Source organism: Rhineura floridana, chromosome 8 (assembly GCF_030035675.1).
Source record: "Rhineura floridana isolate rRhiFlo1 chromosome 8, rRhiFlo1.hap2, whole genome shotgun sequence".
Lineage (NCBI taxonomy): Eukaryota > Metazoa > Chordata > Lepidosauria > Squamata > Rhineuridae > Rhineura > Rhineura floridana.
The window spans coordinates 132,817,161-132,833,897 of record NC_084487.1 but is presented as its reverse complement, the minus strand read 5'-3'; the positions used below and the strand labels follow the sequence as shown (position 1 = coordinate 132,833,897).

At 43.5% G+C, this 16,737-nt stretch overlaps 1 protein-coding gene across 5 annotated transcripts in view; it reads left to right on the top strand.

The window, feature by feature from the left end:
• FOXM1 (forkhead box M1) overlaps positions 1–16,737 on the top strand; it is a 79,307-nt gene that overhangs the window by 31,228 nt on the left and 31,342 nt on the right. For 4 of the 5 annotated variants that reach the window (XM_061582562.1, XM_061582565.1, XM_061582563.1 and 1 more), the window contains exons 3-4: positions 6,629–6,777; positions 9,002–9,202. In XM_061582562.1, coding sequence (XP_061438546.1) covers positions 6,629–6,777; positions 9,002–9,202 — 350 coding nt within the window. The remainder of the gene's footprint in view (positions 1–6,628; positions 6,778–9,001; positions 9,203–16,737) is intronic. The other variant, XM_061582566.1, reaches the window with a different exon arrangement.

Sequence of the window (16,737 nt, the reverse complement as noted above, 5' to 3'; positions counted from 1 at the left end):
TCCAATCATAATTACATTGGGACATTTTCATTTGGTATTTCAGCAGACAGTTACAAGCCTGAGTATTTGAGTTCAATTTGCTTTTACATTTGTTTAGCTTGCAATTAATTTTTATACTATATTGTGTTGCCCAATTTTTCTTTTTCCTTAATCCCTTCTTAGTACACTAAATTCTTGAAGAGTGAACAATGCAATCTTTTGACTCTTTCCTCCTCTTTCTCCCCACATCCCAATCCAGAAAGCCTTCTTGGGTTTCTGGGGTGCAAGAAAAGAAGGAACAACAGGATCACTGTTTGCAGGCACTTGCTTCACCCCAGGAAGGGGCTTTCTTGATTTTTGGAGTGTGTATTTTCCACTCACTATGCATCACAGATTTCTGCTGAGAAAGATGTATGCCTTGGCTGTGTGTGTGCGTGTGACAGAAAGAGAGGGATGTGTGGTTTGGGAGGGAGGGATGTATGATCTCTGTGTTGTGGGGAGGAATGTATGTTTGGTCTCGGAGGAAGGGAGGGAATGTGTGTGAGTGAGTGAAAGATGCATGTATATCTGTGGTCTGTACAGTAAATGCTTCACTATGGTTGTGCAAGACAGATTGTGGAGCATCCACCTTGTATAGTCTCCCAGGAACTGGGGGATGCTCCTTGTTGCTATTAGACAATGGCAGCCGCCCTGTTCACATGTTACATTCAATGAGTGTACAGTCTGCGTACCTAGTTACACAAGTAGTCTCATACAGTTATTCACATGTAACATTCTCCGTGATATACACATTTGCTGCCAGGAGAAGAAAATAGCTTCAGTGACACTTATTAAATGCGCCATTAAAGCAATTCCCTGTTACTGGCTACAAGGCAAGGCCTGCTGAATCTGTTACATTTCCTGAACATTTCCTGTCAAGACTTACATTCAGTAGAAAGAGTTTTGGTAGAAAAGGGAATGTAGTTTTACTCGTTTCATTTTTCCTACAGATTCTTAAGTTTTTAAAATCAAAACAACAACTTTTAAAAAGAAATACCAACTTCTGTAACTATCATAATTATAGCTATTAAAATATTGCATTTTTCATTGCCTATTCTTAATGTATGGTTTTGTTTGATGCAGGCATTCGTGGAACAATTCTATACATGTCTACTGAGATGTAAGTCCTATAGAGTTCAATAGGACTTACTCATAGATAAATTTGTGTAAGTGCAGACCTAAATATATTTAATGTTTATATATGAAAATACTTTGAGGAGGGGGCTACAACAAAAACAAGCTGCTTAAAAGTATGAACTGAAATTACTCTTCCAGCACGGTACACCTGATTCTTTCTTGAGGATGTGTTTTAATCACAGAACTTCATTCAAAATATAAATGTGGGGAAGATTATCAATTGGGCTTCCCAGCCTGCTACTCCCACTGTAACATACTCTGTCCCCTGGAAAGCCTTCCCTAGTATTTAGGAAACAGGAAAGCTCTGGGCTGTGTTTTTTATGGTTTTTCAGTGGAAATGTTTCTAGCTCAGTATCAAAAAGTGATCATCAGTATCTTTTTATGATCTATGTCATAATGTTTAGCTTTTGGATAGCACTTTAAATGCAGGGTGGGCAGAAAGTAGATTGAAATGTACTGGTGTATCTCAGGGTGACTCACAGAAGATAAGTGAGGATTTCAGACTCCTGATTCACAATGAAAACAAGAAAATGACCCTCCCCCATTATACTGCTGAAAAGAAGAAAGCTGGTGGTTGATAATCAGAAGTGGATTTATGTGTGGAAATACTGTGAGCTCAGTTAAATTCTGGAACTCAAAACAAATCCCTGGGCTACAAATTATTTAATCCTAAGTGTATATATTTTGCAGCTTGCTGTGGTTGGTGGATCTTGGGTTTTTGTTTTTTTTGTTTTTTATTATTATTACAATAATAATAATAATCAATCAATCAATCAATACCAAAAACCTGAAATCTAACCATCCTGATCTAGAGTATTACAACTCTACAAGGCAGGGTTGTGTTACCATAAAAGCATGTGATGCAGCTCCTTCGGACAGCAGTTTCTAATGGAGGCAGCCATTATCATGTGTTTGACCATCAGGTGTGTCTAATTTTGATGCGTGACACTTGACGCAGAAGGTGAGAGCTGCACAGAGATGAGCAAATCCACAATTGTTTTCTTCTCAGCTTCTGGGTATGCAGTAGAAAGGTGATGTTGCTTTTTTTGAGAATGACTTCTTTGGCAATGTTTTGAAGAGTCTTACCTCTGCCATGGTAGTTTCATTCTTGCAAGCACTCCTTTGAACCATGCTACAACAACCATGTAAGGTAGGCTGGTGTCCATACAAATGATTTAGTGCAGGGGTGGCCAGAAGGTAGACTGTAGTCTATTGATAGATCCCTGAGAGATTTGTAATCAAGTGGGAAGAGCTTCTGGCTTCCAATTGTTGAACAATAGCAACAAAAGAACACACAGCTGTTTGGAAATTTGACAATTGAAATTAAGAAACTTGTGGAAAGTAGGGAAAAACTGAGCTCATCTCAGTTCTGATAACCCTGTACTCAGCAACTTCTCAGAGACACCATGTTATTTCATACTAGACATATGCCTTTTGCAGCTGGCTGTAGTTGGTGGCTCTTGGGGTTCTAATAAAACACAAGTGCACTCCCAGTGATGGCAGCCATGCCACTCACTGAATGGGGATGGGGCAAGGTACCTGCAAGTTCAGGGTTGGTGGCACTGCCATCCTGCAGCAGATGGAGGCACACCTGCAGACTGCTGCTGCTGCCTTGCCATCCGAGTGCTACTGCCATTCTCCCCCCCCCATCAGTCACTGCTGTCCTATGCCATTAAATTATTGGAAGAGTACTAGCTATATTTCTCTCTTGACCTTTAGGAGGAAATATAAAGCACACAACCGAATTTATATTACCATTGATTTCAATAGGTTTTAAAAGACCAAGGAAGAAAAGTATAGTGGGTAATTCATATTGTGATTTATAGAAGTGCTGTAGTGTGTAGGTTCTTCAGAAGCCAGTGTGGTGTAGTCATAAGACTACTGGGCTAGGGCCTGGGAGACCTGGGTTCAAAACGTCATTCAGCCATGAAACACACTGGGTGACTTTTGGGCTAGTCACCTTCTCAGCCTAAATGTACCTCACAGGGTTATTCTGAGGATATATTGGGGAGCTGCAGGACCATGTAGGCCACACTGAGCTCTTTGCAGGAAAGTTGAGATATAAAGGAAATAAGGCATTAAATAAAATTAAGGCTACAATCCTTGCACATTTACACGAGAGTAAGCTGCACTGAACAGTGAAAGTTACTTTTCAGTAACTCTGCTTAGGATTATGTTAAGACACAATGGATAACTATTACCCAAAGTTTCTATTTATTGATAACTATCATTTCTGATCAATGTGTTAACTAGCCATTGTTATTATTGCAGTTGTGGCTGCAGCTATTATTCATTACATGTCACACAGGCTTGGAGCAAGTTTAAAGCAGACTTTTTGGAATCTATTTGTGGCACAGTCCTGAAGAGTAGCCATGCTACTCCGTAGTAAGCAACAAGAGTTCCATGATGACACATTGACCATTTAACAGACTTATTATAAATTTTATAATATTTGTTGATAAATCACCTAGTATTTAAAGGAAAGAATTAAGTTTAGATGTTAAAGGTTGCAATTCTATATGCACTTTCACTTCAGGAGTAAGCCCCATTAAACTCGGTGGAACTTGTGAATAAATATGGTTAGGAATGCACTGTAACTTCAGAGTCCTAAGTCTTTCTCCCCACCCCCTTTACTAGATTACTGGTACATCCTTCCACCTTCTCTCAAGATAGTAATTTTCACTTGTCTGAGCCCACAGGGGCCACACAAGCTCTGCTTCAGAGTCTTAGGGTGTGCCCCCCGGCTTTTCTCTCTTCATTAGCTCTCTGTTGTCCTTTCACCTCTTCCTGCGTTCTCCTCAAAGTGATGCTGCAATCCTATCCCAACCTCACTTACCTAGGAGTAAGTCCTATTGAGCTCAGTGGGACTTATTTCTGAGTAAACATGGCTAGGATTGTACTGTGAGCAGACATATAAACAAACTCCCTCCCTTTCTCTGCCCCCTCCAATCTGTTTCTTCTATGGAGCTGGAATCCTAACCCTTCTTACCTGGGAGTTAGTCACACTGATGATAATGAGAACATTGAACTTGTCAAGGATTATCAATACATTGGCATAGTCACTAACCCAAATGGAGACATATATGGAAAGCAGGATTGGACCAAGATGGAGGCATGAAAATTGGAGGGAGAAATATCAATAATTTAAGATATGCAGACGATACCATACTACTAGCAGAAGCCAGTAATGATTTGAAACGAATGCTGATGAAAGTTAAAGAGGAAAGCACAAAAGCAGGACTACAGTTGAACGTCAAAAAGACTAAAGTAATGACAACAGAAGATTTATGTAACTTCAAAGTTGACAATGAGGACATCAAACTTGTCAAAGATTATCAATACCTCGGCACAGTCATTAACGAAAATGGAGACAATAGTCAAGAAAGAAGGAGGCTAGGACTGGGGAGGGCAGCTATGATAGAACTGGAAAAGGTCCTCAAATGCAAGGATGTATCACTGAACAGGATCATTCAGACCGTGGTATTCCTGATCTCTATGTATGGATGTGAAAGTTGGACAGTGAAAAAAGTGAGTAAGAAAAAATCCACTCATTTGAAATGTAGTGTTGGAGGAAAGCTTTGAGCATACCACGGACCACAAAAAAGCCAAATAATTGGGTGTCAGGACAAATTAAACCAGAACTATCACTAGAAGCTAAAATAATAAAACTGAGATTATCATAATGAGAAGACATGATTCACTAGAAAAGACAATTATGACTTATGGCGACCCTATGCATCAGTAACCTCCAACAGCATCTGTCATGAACCACCCTGTTCAGTTCTTGTAAGTTCAGGTCTCTGGCTTCCTTTATGGAATCAATCCATCTCTTGTTTGGCCTTCCTCTTTTTTTGCTCCCTGCTGTTTTTCCCAGCATTATTCTCTTTTCTAATGAATCATGTCTTCTCATGATGTGTCCAAAGTATGATAACCTCAGTTTCATCATTTTAGCTTCTAGTGACAGTTCTGGTTTAATTTGTTCTAACACCCAATTATTTGTCTTTTTCTTAGTCCATGGTGTGCGCAAAGCTCTCCTCCAGCACCACATTTCAAATGAGTTGATTTTTCTCTTATTTGCCTTTTTCACTGTCTAACTTTCACATCCATACATAGAGATCTGGAATACCATGGTCTGAATGATCCTGACTTTGGTGTTCAGTGATACATCATTGCATTTGAGGACCTTTTCTAGTTCTCTCACAGCTGCCCTCCCCAGTCCTAGCCTTCTTCTGATGTCTTGACTATTGTCTCCATTTTGGTTAATGACTGTGCCAAGGTATTGATAAACCTTGACAAGTTCAATGTCCTCACTGTCAACTTTAAAGTTACATAAATCTTCTGTTGTCATTACTTTAGTCTTTTTGACGTTCAGCTGTAGTCCTGCTTTTGTGCTTTCCTCTTTCATTTTCATCAGCATTCGTTTCAAATCATTACTGGTTTCTGCTAAGAGTATGGTATCGTCTGCATATCTTAAATTATTGATGTTTCGCCCTCCAACTTTCACACCTCCTTCATCTTGGTCCAATCCCGCTTTCTGTATGATATGTTCTGCGTATAGATCAAACAAACAGGGTGATAAAATACACCCCTGTCTCACACCCTTTTCTATTGGGAACCAATCGGTTTCTCCATATTCTGTCCTTACAGTAGCCTCTTGTCCAGAGTATAGGTTGTGCATCCGGACAATCAGATGCTGTGGCACCCCATTTCTTTTAAAGCATTCCATAGTTTTTCATGATCTACACAGTCAAAGGCTTTGCTGTAGTCTATAAAGCACAGGGTGATTTCCTTCTGAAATTCCTTGCTCCGTTGCGTTATCCAACATATGTTTGCGATATGATCTCTGGTGCCTCTTCCCTTTCTAAATCCAGCTTGGACGTCTGGCATTTCTCGCTCCATATATGGCAAGAGCCTTTGTTGTAGAATCTTGAGCATTACTTTACTTGCATGGGAAATTAGGGCGATAGTTCAGTAATTACTGCATTCTCTGGGATCCCCTTTCTTTGGTATTGGGATATATATTAAACGCTTCCAGTCTCTGGGCAATTGTTTAGTTTTCCATATTTCTTGACAAATTTTTGTCAAAAGGTTTGTCAAAATCTACGTTAGTGTTGAATATTTCCACATTTCATTTGTAGCATTTATTTCTGTTCCTTTTCTTTCTCTTTGCTATTTCTGTTTAAATTCATTTCCTTTCTTGTCCACTAAGTATCTAAGTCTCTGTCACTATCAATATATTTGGGATAACAGATTTTTTTCTCTCTGTTGTGTACTTCAAACTGTGTCAGTTCAATTTTATTATGAATTAGGAATAGCAGTGTTATGAAGTGTTTCATTTTGTCCTTCAAGTTGTACTGCCCAAACTCCATTGTGAGCTTAATCGTTGAAAGCTGTCTGCTTAAGAAAGAAGTTTGAAGGCTTCTCGTAGAATCTAGGGTTGCAGGATGAGAACTGTGAGTTTGTATTCATCTAGGCAGTGGGGAGACAATGAGCGGTGGCTTGGACAACAGTCTCACTAACATCCAGTGGTTGGGCAAGATGAGCTCCAGTGGACTGAGCCCATGCAGTGTGAAAAAAGAAACAGAGAAGGAGAACCAGACCCCCAAGCAGAAAGCAATTAAGGTAAGCAAATTGCATACCCAATCCAAGCCCAAGGAATGGGAAGCTAAGGTATTTGTCTGTATACAGTCCCAGATTGCAATCCAGAAACTCTTCTTGTACCTTTGCTGCTGCAAAGAGACAAGGCTTCAGAGACTCCCCCCATCTATTTCTTTCCCATTGTTTTAGTCTTCCCCCTTCTACCTGCTATAGTGAGCTGCTCTTTAGGAATGGGACAAGGAGCGCCAGGAAAAACAGGTGGAGAATCTGCTGCTGCTTTTTTTCTCCTCGGGGACTGAACAATTTAAAAGTACAGGGAAAATCTCTGGGCTGCTACCTTGCAATCCTGCATGAATGAGAAGGCTTGCTGCAAGTAGGTTTAGGACTTAGCACTCACAGTTGCACAGGTGCCCACAAAGGTATTCCCTGGCTCCTGCAGGGCTCTATCCCCCTGTCTGACTCCCACTAAAATCAGGCTCTTTTCCATTGCAAATGTGGCACAAGAGGCAATTTGGGGCATCCTGACTGGGGAGATAAAGGTTAACCTTCCCTCCACAAATGTACCCCCCCATAACTGCTCCCAGACGGCATTCTCCAGAAATATCACTCCCCCACCCTAATAAAATTAGCTTTGAAAAAGATGAATACTTTTTTGTGAGCGTGTTGGTGGGAGTGATTGGGTACACAGTGCCCACAACAGTTTCTTCGGTTTGCAGATGTGCCAACAGGTCCAAAATGGTTGGCAACTTGTAATATCTGAAAGAAAATACACTTCTTTTAAGAGTAGTCCCTACTTTCCCCTCCATTATAGCATAGCCACATCTAAAAACAGTTCAATCTTTCAAATGTAATTCAGTTTTATTCATATTTTCATAATGCTGTAAAAATAATAGATTACAATTATTAAGAAATTTCATTACTACATTTTAATAACACCCTTCCCATGTCAAATTTGGGCAGCATATGCTATAAGAATACTGTGAGTTAAGTTTACCTGAGAAAGAGCAACTGGCTGAGGGTCACCTACTGAGTTTCTTGGTTGCATGGGAGGAATTTAAAGCTGACTCGAGTCCATTCTGTTCACTGCACCACACTGACTTTGGTTTCACAACCACAGTAAACAAATCTGGGCTTTTCTAACTATATAAATCTCAGTGTAACGTTTCTGGTAAATTAATATCTCTAACATATTTGCACTAAATGCAATCACTCTCCAGTCTGCTTGGCGCTGGGAACCACAGCATGAGAAAGACTTCTGAGAGGTGCTGTGCTCTTACAGCATGAAAGGGGGAAGGAAGTGGAGGAGGAAGACTGAGGCAGGCAGGCGGCCCAGGCAAGCCACAAAGGAACCGCCAGAACAGGCCATGGCAGCTCCCCAGCAGTGATCCTGTTCTGTCGCCGCTGCTTCCCTCTACCTCACTGTCCACCACTGAGGCCAAAATGACATTGTAGTTGGGAGGTGGGCAGTATGACCAGGAGTGCTGGGAGGACTCCTGGGGGGAGTGGAGGGGCTTGGTAAGCTCTGAGGGGGTTTGGTGGGGTTGGTAAGTAAAGTGAGCAGGGGTGCAGTCCCATGTTTACTCAAATACATATTTGTGTAAGAGTGTTGTCAAGGTGTCATTTGTGTGGCTGTCGACAGATGTTGCTAGCCCTTCAAACTATAGACAGAAGGTGGTGACAAGGCTAAGGCAGAGGAGGAAGGGTAGGCTGCTGAGGAGACACAGGTGGCAACAGGGAGAACCCAAGAGGAGGGAACAGGCAAATGCTGCCAAAGCAAGATACCCCTCCCCACCCCCCAAGCATGTAGGGGGGAGGAAAATAGTCTGCTTCTCCCTCACCCCCCCCCCACTTACTTGGGGGAGAATCCAGGTTAATCCGGGTGCATGAGAGAGCTTTGTTCATGGAACATTCTCATGCACCCGAACCCAGCATTAAACAGGATTGACTCACACACACACAAGTTGATGTGAAGAGAGATAATTGAGTGGATGAGAGAGCTCCCTGCAGGGAATTCTCTCACTCAGCCAAACATGCTCCCTTTTGCTGGGCTTTGGAGACCCAAAGTCCGGACTTCAAAGCACCTTGCAGGCAGCAATGCACTATTAGAATAAGCTTTAAATATTTGTCTAATAAAGAGCTTCACCCTACCCTATTCAGAGGTTCCCTATTTGGTACATCAAAATCCAGAAGGTCATCATATAACTAACGTTCTACAGGCCCTGCACCCTTCATATTGTCTTCTTGCCAGGCTGAGGAAGGCTCTGCAGCTTCCTCCTCTACTACGTCATGGCAGGAGTCCTTCTCTGAACGGCCCCCCTACTCCTATATGGCCATGATCCAGTTTGCCATCAACAGCACTGAGAAGAAGCGCATGATGCTGAAAGATATCTACACCTGGATTGAGGATCATTTCCCTTATTTCAAGCATGTAGCCAAGCCAGGCTGGAAGGTAACAAATCCTTTGGCCTCTAAGGCTTGCATGAGGAAAAACTACGAGAAAAGTGTGCTAGGCAAATAACAATCAGTCTCCTCCTTTCAGGCTGAAAATATTGCCACAACTGCATACATGCTGCTGAAAAAATGTTGTGCCAGTAAAAGAATTCTGTAACCTAGATTTACTGTGGAATTTGAGCATATCAACACAATTTCTCTGGTTTTGCACAATTTGCTTTTTACTGATTTGAGTATCATTCCCTCTATTTCTTATTTTCAGGCTATGAATTCTGTTGCTTATATAACCACAACAGCAACACACACAAAAGGGAGGTATCAGCAGGTTTGGGGGAGCACCACGGTTTGTAAATGTACTGCCTTCAAGTCGATTCCGACTTATGGCGACCCTATGAACAGGGTTTTCATGGTAAGCGGTATTCAGAGGGGGTTTACCATTGCCTTCCTCTGAGGCTGAGAGGCAGTGACTGGCCCAAGGTCACCCAGTGAGCTTCATCACTGTGTGGGGATTCGAACCCTGGTCCTAGTCCAGCACCTTAACCACTATGCCACACCGGCATAAACCTTTAGGGGGGAAAAACTTGGGTGAGGAGATGCTGACGTGAGGACAAGGGAGACAGAAAACCAAGTGGGACAGGAGTAGGAACAAAATGGATTATCGGGAGCGTGAGCTTTGCTAACTAATTGAAACACTGAAAAGGAGTACTCTATACAGTGACAATTTGTTATTCATCTATTTATTATTTAATTTATATCCCGCCTTTCCTACCAATAGGAGCCCATGGCAGCAAACAAAAGCACTAAAAACACTTTAAAACATAATAAAAAGACATTAAAATATTAAAACAAACATCTTTTAAAACATTTTTTTTTAAAGCTTTAAAAACATCTATTTTTTTAAAAGGTTTAAAAACATATTAAAAAGCAATTCCAACACAAACACAGACCGGGATAAGGCCTCAACTTGAATGGCTTGTTGAAAGAGGAAGGAGTAAAGTAGGCGCTGAAAAGATAACAGATGCGCTTGTCTAATATTTAAGGGAAGGGAATACCAAAGGGTAGGTGCCATTGCACTAAAGGTCCGTTTCCTATGTTGTGCAGAACAGACCTCATGATAAGATGGTATCTGCAGGAGGTCCTCACCGGCAGAGCGCAGTGATCGACAGGGTATATAAGGGTCTTTCAGGTATCCTGGTCCCAAGCTGTATAGGGCTTTGTACACCAAAACTAGAACCTTGAACTTAGCCCGGTAGCAAACAGGTAGCCAGTGCAATTCTTTCAGCAGTGGGGTGACATGTTGGCAATACCTTGCCCCAGTGAGCAGACTCACCACTGCATTTTACACCAACTGCAGCTTCCGGACCAACCTCAAGGGTAGCCCCACATAGACCGCATTACAATAATCTAGCCTGAAGGTTACCAGTGCATGGACAGCAGTGGTCAGACTATCCCAATCCAGAAACAGCCGCAGCTGTCTCACCAAACGAAGGCACTCCTAGTCACTGAAGTCACCTGGGCCTCTAGCGACAAAGATGGATCCAAGAGCACCCCCAGACTATGGACCTGCCCTTTCAGAGGGTGTACAACCCCATCCAAAGCAGGCAACTGACCAATTATCCGAACTCGGGAACCACCAGCCCACAGCATCTCCATCTTGCTAGGATTCAGACTCAGTTTATTGGCCCTCATCCAGCCCACCACAGAGTCCAGGCAGCAGTCCAGGGCTTGCATGACCTCTCCCGTTTCAGATGTTATGGAGAAATAGAGCTGGGTACTGTCAGTATACTGCTGACACCTTGGCTCAAATCTCCTGATGATTGCTGCCAAGGTCTTCATACAGATGTTAAACAGGATGGGGGATAAGATAGTACCCTGCAGCACCCCACAGCATAACTCCCAGGGGGCTGAAAGACAATCACCCAGTGCTATTCTCTGAAAATGACCTTGGAGCTAGGATCAGTCATACCCATCTCACCAAGTCGGCCCAGAAGGATACCATGGTCAATAGTATCAGAAGCCACTGAGAGATCAAGTAAGAGTAACAGGGTCGCACTCTCCCTGTCCTTTTCCCAATAAACGTCATCCATCAGGACAACCAAGGCTGATTCAGTCCCATAACCAGGCCTGAACCCAGACTGGAATGGGTCAAGATAATCTGTTTCATCCAAGAGTCTTTGCAATTGCTGTGCCACAACCCTCTCAATCACCTTCCCTAAAAAGGGGGTATTTGCAACTGGTCAGTATTTGTCGCAAACCAATTTGTCCAGGGTGGGCTTTTTCAGGAGTGGTCGGATCACCGTCTCTTTCAAGGCAACTGGAACCACTCCCTCTTGCAATGATGTGTCGACCACACCCTGGATCCACTCGGTCAACCCCCCTGGGCAAGCTTTAATAAGCCAAGAAGGGCAAGGGTCAAGGGTACATGTTGCTGGGTGCATCGCCACAAGCACCTTGTCCACGTTATCAGGCCGCATCAACTGAAACCGTTTCCAAGACGTTACAGCAGACGTTGCACTGGACACCTCACTGGGGACTACAGTAGATGTGGTTGAGGCATCAAGATTGCTACAGAGGCGAGCACCTTTACGCTCAAAGTGCCTTGCACAATTCACAGTGGGCCTCCAAAGGGTCTAAAACCTGGAGCTGATGTCAACAGACCCCTGACAATATGGAAAAGCTCCACTGGATGGCTACTTGATGATGTGATGGTGGCAGAGAAGTGAGCCTTCTTTGTCGCCACACAGTAGGCATAGTTATGATGTTTTACTTGTGCCTGATCAGCCTCACAGCATGTTTTTCACCACTTGTGCTCTAGCCGTCTTCCAGCCTATTTCATTGCCCTTAGCTCACTGATGTACTGAGGTGCAAACTGGGCTCCACAATGTCAAGAGCCTGATGCGCCTCACTGTTTTACAGTGCTTTATCTACTGGGAACTCCCCCAGGGCATTCAGGAATCTTGTGGATTCCATTAGTCTCTGGGTGTGGACCATCTTAATCTGTCCACCACCCCTGCAGCGGAGGATCGGAGCCATAAGTCTAAACTTCATCAGGAAGTGGTCTGACCATGACAATGGGGTGACATCCTCCCCCCTATCTCCAGACCACCCCTTCCTCCATCTGGAACAAAAACCATGTCCAGGGTGTGCCCTGCCCTATGCGTTGGGCCAGTGACAATTTGAGACAGCCCTATGGTCGTAATGAGGGCCATGAAGTCCTGAGTTGGAACACTAGAGGCGGCTTCAGCATGGACATTGAAATCACCCAGGACTATAGTTCTGGGCTCTTCCAATACTACAGCTGAAATGGCCTCCACCAGCTGAGTCAGAGAAGCTGCCAGGCAGCAGGGTGTATGGCACACCAGCAGCAACCCTAGTTTACTGTCTCCTCAGCCCGACACCAGATGCAGGCCCTCACAGCCAGCTCCAAGACAGAGTGGTTTTCTGGTGACAGAGATGGAAATTCTGTAGACCGCAGAGACTCCTCCCTCTCCCCGTCCATGCAGCCTGTGCTGCTGTTGCACTGAGTATCCAGGTGGGCATATTTTTATAGGTCCCATATTTTAAATAATTCCTCCAAGCTTGCTATCAAGGAGAGGCAAGGAGCTATGTATTCCCATCTCACACTTCAGGCTTCTGAGACTTTTGCAAGTGTTAACTATTCAAAGTATATAGACTTGTTTTCAACCATAAATGCTAGATACCTCTGGGTGTTTATTTTCTGTTCTTTTATTCTTGTTTAAGCAATTTGAGGCTTTTGGCAAGTTCTGTTGTACAACTAATTTCACATTTTCCTTTTCGATACCTGTCCAGAGTTGCAGCATACATACATTCCCCCACATTTCTAATGAAACACGTATTTTTAAAAAGTTTGATATGAACAAGCTATTATCTCTTTTACCAGGTTACATCCTTGCAGAGCTTAACAAACTTGATGGGCCTGATGTCTTTAGCGTGCATATTTACTCACACAGTGCAGCAAGTGTGTGTCTGTGTGTGTACTGCCTTCAAGTTGATTCCGACTTATGGAGACCCTATGAAGAGGGTTTTCATGAGACTGAGAGGCAGTGACTGGCCCAAGGTGAGCTTCATGGCTATGTGGGGATTCGAACCCTGGTCTCCCAGGTCATAGTCCAGCACCTTAACCACTACACCGCACATGAATTGGTGACGAATTGGTCACGGGAATTAAAGCGGTTGGTACCTTGGGGGAAAGTGACTACATAATGCTGGAATTTGGGATTCTGGGGAAAGCCAAAGAAGAATATAGTCAAACATGGACCTTGGATTTCAGGAAAGCCGATTTTAGCAAGCTCAGGGAAATGATGGGTACGATCCCGTGGCTAGACAGACTAAAGAAAAAAGGAGCCCAAGAAGCGTGGGAGTTCATGAAGAACGTATTACAAAAAGCGAAATCACAAACAATTCCAAAGAGAAAGAAAAATGGAAGACATCAGAAAAAGCCAATGTGGCTACACAGAAGACTGGTGGAGGAGGTAAAAGTAAAAAAGAGCATGTATAAAGAATGGAAGGAAGGACGCATCACCAAGGAAGAGTACCGACGAGCGGCTCAGGCTTGCAGGAATAGCGTAAGGAAGGCTAAAACCCAGAATGAGCTGAGGCTGGCGAGGGAAGCGAAGAACAACAAAAAGGGGTTTTTCAGATATGTTCGAAGCAAGAGAAAGACCAAGCAAACAGTGGGACTGCTGCTCAGTGAGGATGGCAAAATGTCGACAGATAACGAGGAAAAAGCAGAACTGCTCAACACCTATTTTGCCTCCGTTTTCTCCCAAAAAGGGAACAGTGTGCAACCTTGCATCAGTAGCAATCTCAGTAAGGGGTCGGGATTGCAGTTCGAGATTGATAAGGAGATAGTCAGGAAATACCTAGTTAACCTAAATGAGTTCAAATCTCCAGGGCCTGATGAACTGCATCCCAGAGTATTGAAGGAACTTGCGGATGTACTCTCGGAACCTCTTGCCATCATCTTTGAGGTGCCGGAGGATTGGAGACGGGCAAACGTCGTCCCGCTCTTTAAAAAGGGTAAAAAAGAAGATCCGGGGAATTACAGGCCGGTCAGTCTGACTTCAATACCGGGAAAGATATTAGAACGGATAATAAAAGAGTCCATTGGCAACTATCTAGATGACAATGCTGTGATTAGAAGGAGCCAGCATGGGTTTGTCAAGAAAAAACCCTGTCAAACTAATCTCATCTCTTTTTTTGATGGGGTCACTAGCTTAGTAGATGGTGGAAATGCTGTAGATGTCATCTATCTAGATTTCAGCAAGGCATTTGACAAAGTCCCCCACGACCTTTTGATTAGCAAACTAGTCAAATGCGGACTACATGGAAATACTGTCAGGTGGATTCACAACTGGTTGGAAAACCGTACTCAAAAGTGGTCGTCGGTGGCTCTGCTTCAGACTAGAAGGAGGTTTCGAGTGGAGTGCCACAGGGTTCTGTCCTGGGGCCGATACTCTTCAACATTTTTATCAATGACTTAGATGATGGGGTGGAGGGAAGCCTTATGAAGTTTGCAGATGATACAAAACTGGGAGGGATAGCTAACACAATGGAAGACAGGAATAAAATCCAAAGGGACCTGGATAGACTAGAAAATTGGGCTGAAATTAATAAAATGACATTCAAGAAAGAGAAATGCAGGATTCTGCATTTAGGCCACAAAAACAAAATGCACGGGTACAGGATGGGAAATACCCGGCTTAGCAGTAGTGCATGTGAGAAGGACCTTGGAATTGTAGTGGATCGCAAGTTGAACATGACCAAGCAGTGTGATGCTGCGGCAAAAAAGGCAAACGCGGTTTTGGGCTGCATAAACAGAGCTATAGTTTCCAGGTCGAGGGAAGTAATAGTCCCACTATATTCTGCATTGGTCAGGCCTCATCTGGAATACTGCGTTCAGTTCTGGGCGCCTCATTTTAAGAAAGATATAGACAAGTTAGAGCGGGTTCAGAAGAGGGCGACAAGGATGATAGCCGGTATGGAGAACAAGTCTTATGAGGAAAGGTTGAAGGAACTTGGCATGTTCAGTCTGGCGAAGAGAAGGCTGAGGGGTGACATGATTGCACTCTTTAAGTACCTGAAGGGCTGTCACATAGAGGAGGGTACAGATTTGTTCTCTGCTGCCCCAGAGGGTAGGACTAGGTCTAAGTTGCAGGAGCATAGATTCAGATTGGACATTAGAAGGAACTTCTTGACAGTAAGGGCAGTTCGGCAATGGAACCGACTGCCTAGGGAGGTGGTGGGATCCCCTTTGCTGGATGTCTTCAAGCAGAGGCTGGACAGCTATCTGCGGGAGATGCTCTAGCTGTGGATTTCCTACTGTGAGCAGGGGGTTGGACTCGATGGCCTACAAGGCCCCTTCCAACTCTATGATTCTATGATTAATATTTAGTATGCCTTGCCCACAAATTCCTGAAGGGCACAGTGTACATGCAGCTTCCATCTGCATTAAGTTGTCCTAAATTATTGCAAAAGCAACTCAATGCAATTTGCAAGTCACAAAGACATACACACCATGTGGATCACTTAAACATTCAACATTTGAAGGTCCCAGTGGAATTTTTGAAGTAATTTCATTAAAGAGCATTGTATTATATGGCGCTTGACTTCTGAACCAGCACACAATCAGCAGTTTTTCTTCAGAGTGCAGGTGGGGGGAAATCACATGATTGAATGCTTATTTTATTTTTATTATTTATTCCATTTTTAAATTCCTGCCCTTGGGGAGGAGGGATCTAGATTAACCTTCTCCTTGACAGATAAGTTTCATATGGGCAGAGAATCTTTTTCTTCAAGGAAGAAACATTCATCTACGATACTGGATACTTTCACTGCCTAGGCCCTGCCTAGGCCACCTCTATCCTACCCCTTCCTTTTCTTCTGGAACTCTTCAAGCCTCACTGTCAACAGCTGTGTCTCCCCCCCCCCCCCCGTTCCTTATGTGGCTTATCTCCCAGCCATTCCTTACCAGAAAGCTCTGCTGACTGGGAACCTTATCCTGCATCCACCCAGGAGGGAAGCCCAGGGGCAGTCCCTGGCAGTCCTTCACAGTTGCTGTGGCTTGAATTCAGTGCTGTTTGAACTTGGCACCTTTCCCTGTCATGCTGTCCTTTGCCCAGGATCAGATACACTCAGGAGCTATTGGGAGCTTCTTCTCACTTCCAACTGTATCTGATCCTTGCCAAAAGCAGCACAGCAGGACTGTGACTGCAAAGGAACGGTTAGGAGGGCAATCCCAATTGCTATTTTACCTTCCCTGTACCTGATGACATGATGTCAAGTAATGAACAGATGGGCAGGGCATGCCTAATTAGCCCCAAGGGCCAGTGACCCCCACCACTGCCACAGATCATTGTTATTTATTACATTTATATCCCGCCCTTCCAGTAGGATTCCAGGTCAGCAAACAACAACACTAAAAACACTATAAAAAACATAAAAACAGACTTTAAAATATATTAAAACAAAACATCTTTAAAAAAATCTTTTTTAAAAAAAAGCCTTAAAAAC